At 42.2% G+C, this 15,590-nt stretch overlaps 2 protein-coding genes across 5 annotated transcripts in view; one reads left to right on the top strand and one right to left on the bottom strand.

Moving 5' to 3' along the window:
• The first annotated feature begins 877 nt into the window (after positions 1 to 877).
• mrpl33 (mitochondrial ribosomal protein L33) lies at positions 878 to 2,683 on the top strand. Its single transcript, XM_034525666.1, has 4 exons — positions 878 to 1,013; positions 1,434 to 1,452; positions 1,587 to 1,693; positions 2,281 to 2,683. The coding sequence occupies exons 1-4, from the start codon at positions 992 to 994 to the stop codon at positions 2,328 to 2,330; spliced, it is 198 nt and encodes a 65-aa protein (XP_034381557.1). The 5' UTR covers positions 878 to 991; the 3' UTR covers positions 2,331 to 2,683.
• The window catches only part of rbks (ribokinase), a 30,373-nt gene continuing 17,129 nt past the window's right edge, over positions 2,347 to 15,590 (bottom strand). For 3 of the 4 annotated variants that reach the window (XM_034525665.1, XM_034525662.1, XM_034525664.1), the window contains 2 exons: positions 10,510 to 10,698; positions 2,363 to 3,128 (listed from right to left, as the gene is read on the bottom strand). In XM_034525665.1, coding sequence (XP_034381556.1) covers positions 2,955 to 3,128; positions 10,510 to 10,698 — 363 coding nt within the window. In that variant the 3' untranslated portion in view covers positions 2,363 to 2,954. Of the gene's footprint in view, positions 3,129 to 10,509; positions 10,699 to 15,590 lie in introns of all 4 variants that reach the window. The other variant, XM_034525663.1, reaches the window with a different exon arrangement.

The raw sequence follows: 15,590 nt of genomic DNA, 5'->3' as shown, positions 1-15,590 counted from the left end.
GGGCTGAGGGGACTTCCAACATGAGATTATCAGTTTCCATTCATCTGCCTAGTTTTTTGAAGGGAAAAGGTGAGATCTTTTCATGAAATCTGAGTTCCTTCCCTGAGGCCATGAGATGTGATGACCAGCAACATCAAGTGACATTGTAATCTTTGTCCGTTGTGGCTTTAATTATTCATGGTACTAAATCTAAATCAATAAAGTTGAAGTAAAATGAGATGAAGATGAGTCAACTGTAAAACTGCATGAAAAAAGAAGCTTCAGTACATAGCAAGGTAGATAGCAAAAGAAACAATGATGAAGGCCACATCCACTACAGCTTTATTTGATAATCCCATCTTGGTCGTACATTCATAACAAATGCTCATTTGCTCTCATGGCAACCGCTAATGTTGTACTGCAAAACAACAAGGAAAAAACTCAGTGCTCCTCTGAGACCGATGGTCTGTTTAGACACTGGTAGGATAAAAACGGAGACTCTTCAACTAGCTATATGAGACAACAACAAAAAACGTCCTCCTCCACTCTCAACCATCATCATCATCATAGTCTTCTTAATGCTCTCAGCTCAGATCTTAAGTGGCTTTAATGTTGAAACACACACAGACTGCAAAGTCTCCCAAACCAATAACAAGGACCAGGAGACACTGTAGTCTACCTTCTCCTAAAAAAAACAAGCCAACTTTTCAGATACACGTTGACAAATGCCTTCCGCAAAAAATAATAGACTTGTTTTTGTCAGTGGGTTGGAAATTATAAAACATTCAAAGAACACATAAAAGTACAAAAACAAGGCTATAAAAGGCTGGAAGGGTTATCAATCAATATAGTGGGTTTTCATTTTGGAGTCAGACGCTCAGCTGAACGTCTCCTTTAAGGGGGCCCGGAAGTGCTTGGCAAACCGGATGTACGAACTTCCCAATGTGACTTACCTTGACAAACATCGTTGTGTTTTAATGCTGTCTTCGTCTAGCGGCTCAAAGTCTACAACATGTTTCTTACCACTGCAAATTGTGGGTATTTCAACGAATGTAGTTAATGAAAGAGTCGCTTGCTTGCGTCTGCAGTACTGTCAACGTGACCTGTCAGTTTGCTAACCTTACCTTAGCTAACGTGAGCTAACTTACCGTTAGCTGTCAGTCAACAATACCTAACATTGTCCATACTTATTTGCGTTTTCGGTTTTTGAAGCGCCTTCAACGTTAAGTGTTGTGAATGTCCAATGTTGCCACGCTCGGCTATCACTGTTGTGTAATGTTACCCAGCGGTTAATGCGAGTTAAGATAGTAGTTAGCTAACTATCTGTAAGCCGGATTACTTTGCCACGAAAGTCGTTACATTCATATATAATAATTGTCTATTTTTCTTGTCTTTAATCACATCAATCTATCTGTTTTTTAATACCCATCTTCTGCTCCTTTACCGTGTTTCAGTGGCCAAGGCGAAATCAAAGTAAGTGGAAGCCACTGGAATAAATACATACAGTAACGTTAAGGTGTGTCATTGCTAGTCTAAAGCTTGAGCGAGAAAAAACCCCAAAACGCCCTTCACTGAGAAAGTTGACCAGTGTTGTCGTTTTCTCCCAGGACCCTCCTGGTGCAGATGATGAGCGCCGCAGGGACGGGCTACTTCTTCAACACGAAGAGGAACCGACTCCGAGAGAAACTGGTGCTGCGCAAACACGATCCGTTTGGTAAGATCTGAGCAGGCAGCTGTTCGTGCTCTGCAGATGGAACATGCATGAGCGTTAGTCCGTGCTGAAAACCAACAGCCCATGCTCGAGACAAACAGTCACTTGGTTTCTCAGCATGCAAACAGAAGCACCTGTGCATATCTGCACTGGAAGCAGGAGACGTCTCAGTCCAGGTCACTTATAATGAACCACCTCCCTGATCATGTTGAGGAACTGATTTCCAGTTTTACTTTAGGCACACGTTGGAAATAATACTACTTCTGTGGCACAACTAAATGTACAATTTAATTGTAACATACAAGTTGACCTTGGATATGTCTGCATTCAGACTGTTGGGTCGTTGAATTTCTTGTGCATCTATTCATTTGTTTTGTAAAAGTTTGGTGGGGGGGAGAACCACGAAAGTAGATCACTTTGTCATAATGTTGCTTGATGTATAGTATTACATGAATCCCAAATGTCATAAATCACTACCATGGACCATGAATCTTTCTACATGTTTCTAAGCTAAATATTTCACTGTTTAAATCCTATCAGCTGCAAGGTCAAGCTTTTGCATTGTATTAATTTCTCTCTTGTCTTTGCAGTGAACAAGCACGTCCTGTTTTTTGAGAAGAGGAAGATCAAATCGATTTGACAATGCACCAGATGGACAACATCAACCTGCTTTTCAAAAGACTTTTTGTTTTTTATTTTCATGGATTATACAAGCTGTTTCCTCAGTCAACATTTCGCTTTGGCTGGTCGACGCGCTGTCAAAGGATTTCTGCAGTCGCTCTGCAAAAAGAGGGCCTTTACTGCACTGGATCAGCATGATGCGGCTGAGCTTCAAGAAAATCAATATGAAAGTAATGTTTTTGGAGCTGAGCATGTCATTTATTACAATTCAGTCAAGTGTTTTGCAGCTTTATATTTCAACTGAAACCATTTGTGAAATATGATTGTGCACATTTTAAGGATCTTTGTCAATTATTAAACAGTTAAAAACAATTGAGTGTGTGTATGTGTGTATTGTAAGCAGGCTTGTCACCTCATAGCCACCAATTAATGTATGTTATATTAACAGTCAAAGTAAAGTCAGCTTTATATTAAAATAGCATTGATTACATCATAAACAATCCTCAGCACGTTCATAGTATTGTTCCCTCTCACATTGCTCAAAAGGAGCTCATTTCATATGACAGTTGAGATCACAGGGTCAACGAGAGCCTTTTCAGATTGGGTCCATTAATGCTAGTGTCTAGTTGCTGATTAGCTGCTCTCAGAACAGTTCAGCTGGTAGGTCCTTTTTGAAGGGGTAAGACGTCTGCGTGCCAACAGCCTGCACACTCACTCCCGCCACCTGATTGGCTCTGCGGGCCATCTCCTCCAGAGGCATTGTGGGATAATGAGCCGTGTAAAATGCCAGCGCGCCAATGAAGCTGTCTCCAGCGCCCTGAGAAGAAACAATATTACAAGAACGCTTTATTAAATTCCACCTGTGGTTCAAGCCATTCCACTGTGTAATGCTGCAGCTGTGACCGACTCTGAAGAATCATAAAACCTTGAGTAGGTTGCAGTTCTGGTTTGTAAGGAGTAATTAGACCAGCCCTGAATCCATGTAAAGATTATATCATTTATCTCAAACTTTACAGTTTTCAAATGTTTCAAACTGTTTGAAGAGTTTTAAGGGAGGTATGTCAATAAATAAAAGCGGAACAAAAAAAATCAATAAGCAGTCAACAGTAGGGGGTGCTATGGCATTTGTTAGCTTTTTCCAAGTCTTGTGTTGCTTCCTGAAGTCTCAACTTACTTTTGAATGTTACTGAAATGAGTGGAAAGGGTCTCTCTGTCAGCTCTTTCAGAGCAACATCTGTACTACGGTCACTACATACACCTTCCTATAACGCTAGCAGAATGACAAATAAGATGGAAGAAGCATCTTAAATGCAGATTTATTTACAGTGCATCCTTTAGTACTTTTCACGGAACTCTCTTGCATAATCCGTTCAAATGACTTGGGAGGAAAAAAAGACAGACGATGATCTTACACAATATATTGACCTGATTTGTTGCTAACGGACACATTAACCATTCTTTTAATTCTTTTAATCAGAAACAAACAAACCTACCAAATAATCCCCACTGTGTTTACTGATTCCTCTACAGAGTCGGCTGAATAGCGCATTGCTGCTTTATTCACTTGTCAGTCAATACTCTGTTTAAACAGATAAACCATCCATTTTTCCCTCCTCTATTGATAGCGAAGGAATGTGCTGTCCACGCCCTGGAGGGGAAGGGGAGGGGGGGGGGGGGGGGCTGGCTGGCTGGCTGGCTGGCACATGATGCAGGGGGGGGGGGGGGGGGCTCGCTGATGGGAAACGGCATAATGGTATGTGGCGACACGCTCATGTTTAACCACAAACCCCACCACCACCCCTGACGCTGGTTCTCACAAGCCCGCTCCATTACTCATCACTGTGGCTCTCAAAAGAGTTCATTTTCTGAGCACTGATGTAAACACCCACACTCCTTTACCCTCCAACCTCAAAAGGTAGGGGTGTCTGTTTTGCAGGGATGATTCAGTGACACGGGGCAACAACAAAAAAATAAAGACCCTGACCCCGACCCAGGGCACGCGGAAAACAGAGGGGGCCAAGCAAGATAGCCGGGGCCACACGTTTTACTTCACAAGCACCGAAACTGGTATCATTCAAAGCATTCTATGCTCAACCAGGTGATAGATGGAAGCAATGTAGAGAGGAAAGAAAAAAAGAAGTGTTCCGATTTGACATTTCAAAGGCCATTATTGCACCACCACCCCCGCTGCACGCCACTGGTGTGATTCCCGGAGAGATGCTGGAAAGAGTGAGATCAGAGCTGAAACATTTCACAGGTCTGGTGGATTTCCATGTTTAAAGCCATGGTGTGTTTATGTCTCGTGTCTGGTAGCTGGGCCGGGCCACAACACAAGGGCGGCGTTTGGAAATATAGCTTTGGTGAAGCCGTCTCACCGGTTTGGCCTCTGGCCCATCTCCCAGTTCACACGTTGTGGTTGAAAATTTGACTAGTGAGGGTTGATGCTTGGAAACTGGTAACCAGTACAGTGAGGGGGCACCGTCTCCACGACTATATTAGTTCATAGAAAATGGAACGTTTCTGTCTTCATAGTCAAGGCAATTCATTATTTTTTTTGCACATTCCTCTTCTAATTTCTTTTTTATGCTTTTGAATCACTTGTTGACGCGCCACTAATCCACAACCCAATCGCTGCCAAAACAAACACCTTTGTGTAGTCGGACTACGACAGGGTGGGGTCGAAACAGCTTTTTAATTAGATAGATAGATAGATAGATAGATAGATAGATAGATGGACAGACAGACAGACAGACAGACACTTTATTTGTTTGAAGCAGCAGCATTAAGGGCTAAACTTAGTATTAGTCACATTTGTTTGTACTGACAGTTAAAATCTTGATACATTTTATCTGAAGAATAGAGTTAAATATTAGTATATGAGTTAAGCTCAGACTTGTATTCTTGTCAAGGTGGGAAAAACAGTATTTACGTTTAAACAATATTCTAATCTAATACCAATAAAATGTATTTTGGAGGAGCAGCAACATCAGTGCCTGAATGTCTGTGTGACAGAGGTAAAAAAAGTACATCACATTTAACTGCGACTGAATATTTAATGTTCTTCCTATGAAAACCATTTATTAGAATGTATGTTATCTAAGTTTCCAGATGGCAGTTGTGAAGTATATTATTTATAAATAAAACATTCACATTGAATTAAATTTGACATTTTCTGTGTCATTACACTTATTTGTTATTTTAACATTAAGCTATTTAGGATAACTCATTTGGCCTGCATGGAATTGATGCTACCTCTGTCAGTCGTATGATCCAAGGTAATAGGCATTTGAATATGAATTTGTGAACCTACAAAAAGATTTAAGTTGTGTAAAGTAAGGGGGGAAAGATGGAATATATATAGATGAGGAAAAACAAATATATATATATATATATATATATATATGTTTGTTTTTTTAGGTAGTCATTATACCTAAATATAAAATTCCACAAAATTCGAATTATTATGGCCCTGCTTGGCTTCTAATTTTACCGCCACTTTCAAATGATTGTACCTTTGTGAGGTACAATGTGTGGTCTGGTTTAGTCAAAAATGTGATGGAAAAGTATCCTCATAGTCCCTTGTCCAGAAATGGTCCTCAGCCAAAAGCCTGGCAGATATTACAGGTAAACAAAAATATTTAAAAATGTATTATGTGCATATGAATGAGTGTTTCCTGTTCCAAATGTGTACTCTTGACAGAACAATAAAAGGCACGATTCATACTGAAATGTTAGCACCTTCAATGTTGATTTGATGAACGCGTTAGCAAAGGTTGCCGAAACACATATTAAGATTTTACGTAGAGGAAAAAAAGAAAAAATAACACTTTTGTTAGTGAGCCAATCCACAGTCAAATAAGTACTGACGAAAGAAGTCGTCACGGTTCCAATCTAAACTTTCGGCCACTTGACTGCGCGGGCCACCCTCCAACCTCTCTCTCCGTCTTACTAACGTCTCCTCCGCTGAGACTGGCATGTGACGCTACTGGATCTAGTGGATGAAGCTCAACGGGGCTGACAAGCGCTACCCCTTCAGCCCCCACCACCGCTGCCCTCGACACAGTTTGGTGAAGGTTAGATCTGGGTGCCTGTCAATCAACTGACACAAGCGCTTGCCGCGGATGAGCTGTGATGCTCTCGCCGGATCGTCTCCGTCCGCCGCGTCTTGACCTCCGTGCCGCTCCTCCGCCTCTTCCCCTCCGGTACTCAGACTGGAGTTAGACATTGGGATGGCAGATGAGAAGCTTACCAAATTAACCAAGAATGATTAAGGAAGTTCTCTGCAGTAGCATGCCATCGTGGAGACGCTGAACTGTTTGTGTTAATTAAACAACTTGCAAAAAATTGTCCCTGGAACTTTGATAGCTTGAGTTCAGTTTGACTGATCGATCAAAAGTCTATTTTTTTGTATTCAAATATAATAATGAGTGCACTTTTAACACAACATGGACGACCCTATAGACCCCTATAGCTTTCCTTTTGCTACAAACAGGCACCAGGGAAGTGGCCTTTTTTTTATGCTTCTGACAACAGCTTTAGTGCCGCGTGTTCAGAAGAAATAGAAGAACTGAATAGTCAACGCAAACAGCAATAACCTCCGCGGCTGTGCAGACAAACAAAAGAAGTGCACACAGAAACTCAGAAGTCCGTCAACGGGGAAAGAACCCAAGGACAAAAGACGACAAGCTTTGATTGACAAGTGATCTTTGGAAAGTGCAGCGCGGAAACACCACGGCAGAAAGCGCTAACAGACAAAAACAAAGAACAAAAGACAGAATCCATAGAAAGATGCAGATCTCAGAAAAAGGGCTCAGCGCTCCTTCATAGTATGAGTCTGCCGCTGCCCACTGAACCTCTCGAGCCTGCAGTAAACCCGTGGCTGTGACTTCTCACCCAGAGGCCTCCTGCGATCCTGGCTCCCATGTGCGGTTAACACCTGGAGCCTGCAGCCTTCAATGAAAGGACTCCCAGGCGAGAGCAAAGACCAACCGAAGGGCAGCGTGTGGCTTAAAGCAGGACTTTTACGAACCGCTGGGGACGAGTTGTCTGAAGTAACGACGGGGAGACGATTCAGAGATCAGAAACACATTTAATTGGACCAATCGAGCGCTTTGTCTCGGTCCTCTCTCACCCTTCTGTGCGAACGACGTGTAGGCCCGGTCCCACATCTGGGTTGCTAAACAGCAGCTGCTGTGGCATGTGCAGTCCATTAAAACATGGTGATGTGGCAGTTTTTTTCTCACTGGTTCATGCTGACCTGCATTTTGCAGGGTTTTGGGAAATGCAACACTCAGGAGGTATTCCCTTAACTTTGGCCTTCCAGGAAGGAACCACGCAGTTGGTCTTTGCACGTCTCCAGTCAGAGGAGACTGGGGATAATTGGACTGTCCAGACCTAGCTGTAATGTCTGGTTTGGACAACACTGTCTACCTTTTTTCGCCCTACACAGTGGACCTCCCGGAGCAGTGGGAACCAAGGCCACCCAAGTCCTGCTGGAGCTAACAGGCGCAGACTGCATGTGTGTGTGTGTGTGTGTGTGTGTGTGTGTGTGTGTGTGTGTGTGTGTGTGTGTGTGTGTGCTATAGCCATCGAACTGTCCACACACAAAAAAGGCTCTGATCTCAACGAGGGAAGCCTGCACTCAATTTAAGACAAATGGATGAAGGAGGGCGGAATGGTGGAGACCTACAGAAGATGATTTAGTTTGTTGTTCATCCGGATCCACGACCCTGACTCAGCCCACGACTGCTTGTGCCACGTAAGATGTCTTTTTTCAGACAGTTGCGGGAGGAGCGGATGACGAAACAGTCGCAGCAGGCACACCACTAAGCCGAGCTGGATCAAAGGGTCGGAAAACAAAGTGACGAAACACATCCAGAATCGGAAGGTTCTGGATGTGGCAGCCGAATATAAGCCGATAGCTGAAATAGCGAGGACCCGCAAGTGACTCACTGTGTTGATATCGAGAAGAATGGCAGCCCGAGAATATAAGGTCCGATACCAGTAGAAGTGCTGAGCGAAGGCACAATCCTGGTGACGACAAGTCTTGCCATAAGTCTCAAAAATCTTTCTTACTTGAGAAAACACAATCATAACGGTGAGTAACAGAAGAGGTAATCATAACTAAAGAGGGCGTGTGTTGCCAGAACGAGCTCACAGAAGTGAATAATGATCTTGATAACAACCTGTTGTTTGTTCCCCCCCCCCCCCCCCCCCCCCCCCCCTCTCCAGTAACAAAGAAAAGAAAAAAAGAGCTTACTGGAAGAGGGGATTATGATGTCCAAAAGAGTTAAACACTCCAGAATTTATGGGCGCATCAAAGAACAGAAGGGAGGGTGGGGGGGAGCGGGGGGGGGGACGGACATGCAGCAGGCCCGACCACAGCGTTCTGCTGACTGATGCAAGCCCAGGAGGTGAGTCACGGGAGGGGAGACTAGGAAGGGGTAAGGGTGGGGGGTGAGTGCTCCTGGGGGGCTGCTGGGAAGGTGAATAACGGTCGTGATGTGGGTCCGCTTCGAAATATATGTTTGTGTGTGAAAAGGGGGCGTGGGGGGGGGGGGGGGGGGGGGGGGGTTCAAGGTCGCACACCGTTCAAGGAAGCAAGCCCTTTTTGTTTTTGAAGTGCCAAAGTGAGACGATGCTGTTTGGTTGAGCTGCAGTTCCTTTGGAGTGTGTCTGAAAACACATACACACACACACACACACACACACACACACATCTCTGCTTTTTCCCCTGACTTTCAAAATATCTCATGTGGCTTTTGTGTAAAAACTAAGAGGGGACGCTTGTAATTGTTTTACTCCAGTTTTTGATACAATGATGCATGATGAACAGCCTTTGGAAACTATAGCGCTATAAAAAGCCCCGAGGGGAACCATTCAGTATAATAAGCCATTATACAAACATTTAAAACGGTCTTTAATCAAACCTGGTTGGCACAAAGTGGTGTTTAACACTTCAGTGTGATGACGTATTTGGTCCCACAAAAAAAAAAAAAGCTTTAGAGACAGGAAATGCAAACATCCAGCCGAGGCTTTCTGCGACAAAAACAAGCCACAAAAAACGGTGTGAAATGAGTCAAGAGGCGCTGGCCTCTTAAAAGATTAGAATCCTCCTTTCAGGAGGGGAAACAGCCGGTGGTCACCACATCCACGGTGATCTCAAAGCGTTCCGCTAGAGCAGCACGTAGATCTGCTGCTCCACTAGAGCTCACAGTACCAGGGGCACCAGATGAATGAGCAGATAAAAGCTCTTTGTGACAAAGTGTTGTAATGGAATGCGCAAAAAAAAAAGTGTTCCTTTGTTATTGCTGAAAGAACACTTTTAAAGATATTCCTTCCAATGAGAAGTGGGTTGATGTACAATATTATCCATTTAAAACGTTTTCCTTTTCACTAGTACAATGAGAGCCATCTCCTACCTCTATCATTACCTACTGTTGAAATAAAAATACATGTGGCCTTTTTTTTAAAAATGATCTTCTTTAAATAATTATCACATGAAGATTATTATTTAAATAATTATCATTAATAATGATGTATTTTGAATGATTTAAAAATATTACAAAAAGATTACATTACATTCTTTTTTATTTTATTTATTTATATTATATATATTATAATATTTTTTGAAATATTCGATGTAAATGATATATAAATGTCCTGATTTTTCTGGCTCATTTCAATGCAAATGAAATATCTTTGGGCTTATTGTGATGAGCATTCTCACAATCTGGACTAATCAACGCTCACGCCAACATGCTCACAATGACAATGCTTAACATGCTGATTCTAACATTGTTTGGTCTAAGGCAGAACATTTTGAAGAATTCTTATAACATTTTTTGTTGATTAATTTTCCGTTGATCGACTAATCGCCTAACAGTTTCAGCTCTGCAACACAGTATTGAACACAGAAATGACCTGTTGATGGCCCTAAATGATAAGTTAATAGATCACCAACATGATTACAATGTGTCCTGAGGTGAACATGAACACCAATATGACATTTCAGTAAAAAAAAAAAAAAGAAACCCCCGTCAAAAACTCTGGTGGAAAAGTCAGGGGACCTTCAAAGCGTGGCTAAACTTGGATCTGGTTCGAGCCTCTGAAATGGGACGATGAGCTAATTTTCACTAACGTCTGACATTCGTATTACTAAAAGTTATTACCATATGTATGTGTCATGTCACGCTCACCGTAGTATCCACAGTTGCGACTGCGGGAGTTTGAACATGTTTGGAGGTAGACCCCTGTGCCTTGACAACCACACAGCCTTGGGGCCCCAAAGTGATGATGACTGACCCACAGCCGCGCTCCAGCAGCTCCTGGCCGGCTTGATGTGCTTCCTCCACATTAGCTACGGAGGAGCCAGTCAGCAGCTCAGCCTGTATGGAGACCGCAGGAAGCAGAGGTAAGTCACCGAGGACATACAATACTGTGTAATCACATTCACAACGCCCTCTTATGTAGCTGATTGTTAAGATAAAAAATGGACCTTGTGCTAAAAAAAATTAATTAAAAAAAATCGAAATGACTTTTGTTTCTGCGAGAAAAGGGAAAAACCAGCACCAGAGTGGGATACTGGGAGGATGCATTATGGAAATTGCCCAGGGCAAACACCTAGTACCACGGCCCGTGTGTAACACGAAAGAATTCAGAGCAAGGTCTTGAATTTTTGCCTCTAAAAAAATGTACTTAAAACTTGCCTCTGAAATAGATCACAAGCATTCACTATGTCCAAGGACCCCTAATTAGTAGTATATTAGTCTGTTACCTATTTGCTTTAGCTCACTGCGACTGTGGTTTAATTAATTACACGCCGACTGTGGTCAGACGGACTCCCAACACATTCGTTCGGCGAAGACTTGCTGGATCCGTCAGCCGTCTGCTGGCCAAACGTTTTCACTGAGTAGATTCTCTGACTACGCTGGTTCATCTGGCTCCAAGATGACTAAACAGTGACACAGCAGGTCTCCACAGCTGATGTTTGAGGGAACTTCAAGGCAAACCCGAGAACCGCAGCAGTTCTCTCCACATTAAGTGGCACCCTCGATAGAGATGAGCCACGCCATCAGAAACTTATGTGATATATAAATCATGCGCGGCAAAACCCTGTGAGATTACATACGATCACATAATGTATTAAAAATGTTTAATATTTGTATTTATTCCTTTTGAATATTTGTTCTATTTGTAAGCCGTTAAAAAAAAAAAAGTTAGTTAGTTGCTCTGGCTCAGTTTTCACAAATTTCGATGTGCTAAATTATTCTCTAGGCTCCTTTCTCAAAATGCAGGCACCTTATATGAGTTTCAGTGTGTACTGCTGTGTAACACGTGTCAGCTCTTCTCTTTATTTCCCCATGTGCAGTGGCATTGCAACATAATTGCTAATTACTTTACGACCACAACGATGCATTTCCATCCCAAAAGTGGGAAGAAAGCAAAATTAAATGCACTAAATGCTACAATCACTATGTACATGTTAGAGTAGTGCAAAGGTAGTTTAATGGTATATGTGTTTCAGCTTTACTGTAGATTAATGCATTTTAGAAAATTACATTAAAATGACAAGTGATTGAAATATTTATTATTTTATTTATATTTAAAGTCTGATTATCTGTAGTGTAATGCTATCATTTATATTTACAGTAATATAGTTTAGTCAATTTAAAGAATACAAAATGTAATTCTTGCTCTAAATTATTTAAAGTCTTGACATTACTTTTTCTTATTACAATTTGTATAGTTTGAGGAAATGACCACTGTTTGACAACATTATTTGATAATGAAAATGTTATGTTCAAATGTCACAATGAATATAAATGTGATAAACTTCCTGAGTGAGATTTTGCTCAAGCTGATTATGATGTTTTATTTTGCGTACTATGTCGACACATTGACAGCCTAATTGGGAGTTTACCATTTTACATTGAGGGTCCTGCAAATTGTAACTGTTTTGAAAATTGAACCAAAGAAATGGTAATATGCTGTGATTGTTTTTCCTATTTGATCATTTTGTGTCTCTTACTCTCATCCCTCACACACCCCTACATACAGAGTGATGGACATAACCCTCTACAAACACAACACATGATAGAATATGTATGTTTACTCCTGTAAGAGTTTTCGTTAATAAGCACAAGGACAAGCAATGTTCAACCTACCCACACTTCCCCTTACAATAACACAATGACAACATATTATCAATAACGTACTCCTGACCACAGATGAAAGACATAAAGCCACAAGGACAAAAACACACACACAAACAACACAATAGTATCAAAATTAATATTTCAACAAAAATGAGAAAATACATAAACAATACATAAACCATTACCTACCTTGTACTCACAATGCCGTTTCTGTCTCAAAGGTGATGCATATTTATATTATTTGAAGACACTTTGTCGCCTTATTATCTCTAACGTGTGCCTTTCTAAGGAATGTAATAAAACCTTTCAAATATCTCTTTTGCCAGCTTCTCAGCATATACATTATCTTCTCTAAAATACTATTTACTCTATTTGTTTTTTTTTCAATAAAGAGCAATACGTCGTTTGGCTCGCAGGATACACATGTCCATATTCCTTTTTCTTTAGTTTTAGGTTTGAAGAAAACAAGTTTAAAACAATTAAAATCTGTCCCGTGATTTGCAAAACTCATTGTCACTGTGACACACTAATAGAAAAAGAAGAGATTACAATCACACATGAGACAGCGATGAATCAAATAATAATAATAATATTGTGTACAAGAAAACATACAAGCTTGTTTCTTAATGCTCGCTGTTATGCTTCTATTAAAAAGGGTGAGGTCCCTTTCAGGTACGTGGATGATAGCGACATTTCGGCACGTGAGGTCCTCCGGTGTGGACATCAAAGATCATTTCCCTCGCTATGAAGCACTTCAGCGTAGAATGTTGGCTGAGGATCAAAGAGTGCCTGAACTTTGTCATCCTAAAGCCCCCCCTCCCTCTCTTCCCTCCCAGCTTTAGCATGGTACAGTGAGACCACACACACACACCTGTACAGAAGGTGGGCCAGCAATAACCCCCCCCCCCCCCCGCACGGGAAGGTCAAAGCCCGGCTAACACTGAATAGGGGTCTGAGGATCTGATCTTCACACCTTCCCCCCCTTTGCTTTTGTGATCTGTCAAAGTGAACAATGACCTTGGACAGTTCAAAAATAAACCGCAGAGTGTATCTAGAGCCCGCAGCGCACCCCGGTGTTGTCGGATGCCAAGAGAAAAGAAAAACACACCAAAAAAAAGAGCCGTTTGTTAGTCATCAGCTTTGCACCAGGGCAGGAATCAATCTACCTCCCTCTGTGTACAAGAATATGAGAAAGTTGAGTTATGTCTCTCTCGCCGTGTGTGTGTGTATGTGTGTGTGTGTGTGTGTGTGTGTGTTTTGTGTGTGTGCTGATCTCACGCATTTACTGCACAAAGCATATGCAGAAGAAAGCTGTCGACATGGTGGGTGTAGGCATAGGTGGAAAGAATGTGCTGAACATATACATAGTATATATACACAACTCAGAATTTACCTCGGCCCTGAACAGGATCTTGTAGTGCCCTTTCCACCCCTGCATAGGGCCTCTCACATAACTTGACTGTACCTCCATGACCTGACACTCTTGCGCTTTTCGTCAACTCTCCCTTTCATGTCCCCACCTGGCTACGGCTTCTCTCCGCTCAGCATCACCACATCAAATACAGACTGCCGGGCAAACTCAAATCCACTTTATCCCTGAGGGGGTGGCTGACTCAGCTAAAGAACACATCTGCCTTGTGTTTTTTTTTACTACGATACCCATCTAACCCTGCCCCCCCGTCGCTCATCTGTCATCACCTGTCAGTCAGGACGTAAGGTGCCATGACACCAAGTTTTTACCGTAAAAAGGTGGAGAGTTCCCTCGTCATACCAGAGGGTTTACATTTATGGCTAAAGGCTACAACGGGGGTATTGATGTGCTGGCAGGGGTCATGACCCAGGGGACAGAGTTGAATCGCTGTGAAAACGTGTGTGTGTGTGTGTGTGTGTGTGTGTACGTGTGGGCGCGCATCAACATCTCACACCTACTGATATTTTTGGTTCTTAGAGAAGATGAAAAGAAATATTTCTAGCTGCCCTAGACACGGTGCTGCACGACAAGTTGTCAAATTTGACTGTTCGACAAGTGTTGAAACCATTCAAATAGCAGCTTGTGTTGATTTAACATTAGCTGTCCTGTTTTGTCACAATTATATTTATTTCCTTACCATAATCATAGACTATATAAGAAGACGTTTTGAAGCCTCCAGTTTGGGATTTGGGATTTTGGCCCACCGTCATCTTGGATTTTGACTGTCGCCGTCTTGTTTTTTTGCAGCCAGTGAATGGAAGTGACCATATTTGGACTCCGGACGAGTGACGTAGAGACACCGTATATGGTGAATGAGACTATAAACTCATGCTTACAATGTTTACAGAGGGGATATATCAAGTGAGAAGTAGTCATTTTCTCAGACTTCTATACTATCAAAAGAAAGAAAGAAAAGGAATGTACACTTGTATTGATCCCTGTGGGGGGGGAATTCTTCTCTGCATTTGACCCATCATTAGTTATTAAGGTGCAGTGGGCTGCAGGGAAGCGCCCGGGGGTTCAGTGTCTTGCTCAAGGACACTTCAACATGCAACTATGGGGAGAGCGGTGATCGAACCGGCTACCTTGTGGTTACGGGACAACCACTATCCCTATGAGCTACAGCCAACTACAGACCTAAAGGAGTCGCCCCCTGATGGCCATCAGAAATAATTCAAGTTTAAAGCACTTGCTTGTTATCTTTACATTTTAGAACCGGAGGTTGCCACCTGACCATGGTACTCGTTCTAACTACCTTTAAACTGAATTGGAAAAACGAGCATTCAGCGCTAGCTTCAGTCAAGTGATTATTCAAGACTCGCTTTTTGCAGATTTGTTGTTTTGAAATGGATCTGCTAAAACATTAAAAAGCAACTCACGCAGCTAATGTTAGCTTAATTACCTAGCTAGCTACAGCTGATTAAATCAGCTGGCGTCAATTCAGAAAGCATCGACGGCCGCTGATCCCGCTCTTGTTGACCTCTACGTGCAATTGAGAACCCTACGAGTTTTGACGGTAAACATCTGCTCAGATATATCCGTAAACATCCATGAGTGCGCTGTCAATTCAGCACCAACAATTTTGCTGTGTAGGAGGGGTTTCAGTTTTTTCTCTTTGCTACCTTGTTGTTGTTGTGAGCGTATACGCGTG

The sequence above is a fragment of the Cyclopterus lumpus genome, chromosome 22, assembly GCF_009769545.1.
Source record: "Cyclopterus lumpus isolate fCycLum1 chromosome 22, fCycLum1.pri, whole genome shotgun sequence".
Classification (NCBI taxonomy): Eukaryota; Metazoa; Chordata; class Actinopteri; order Perciformes; family Cyclopteridae; genus Cyclopterus; species Cyclopterus lumpus.
This window is presented reverse-complemented; position numbering and strand designations above follow the sequence as displayed.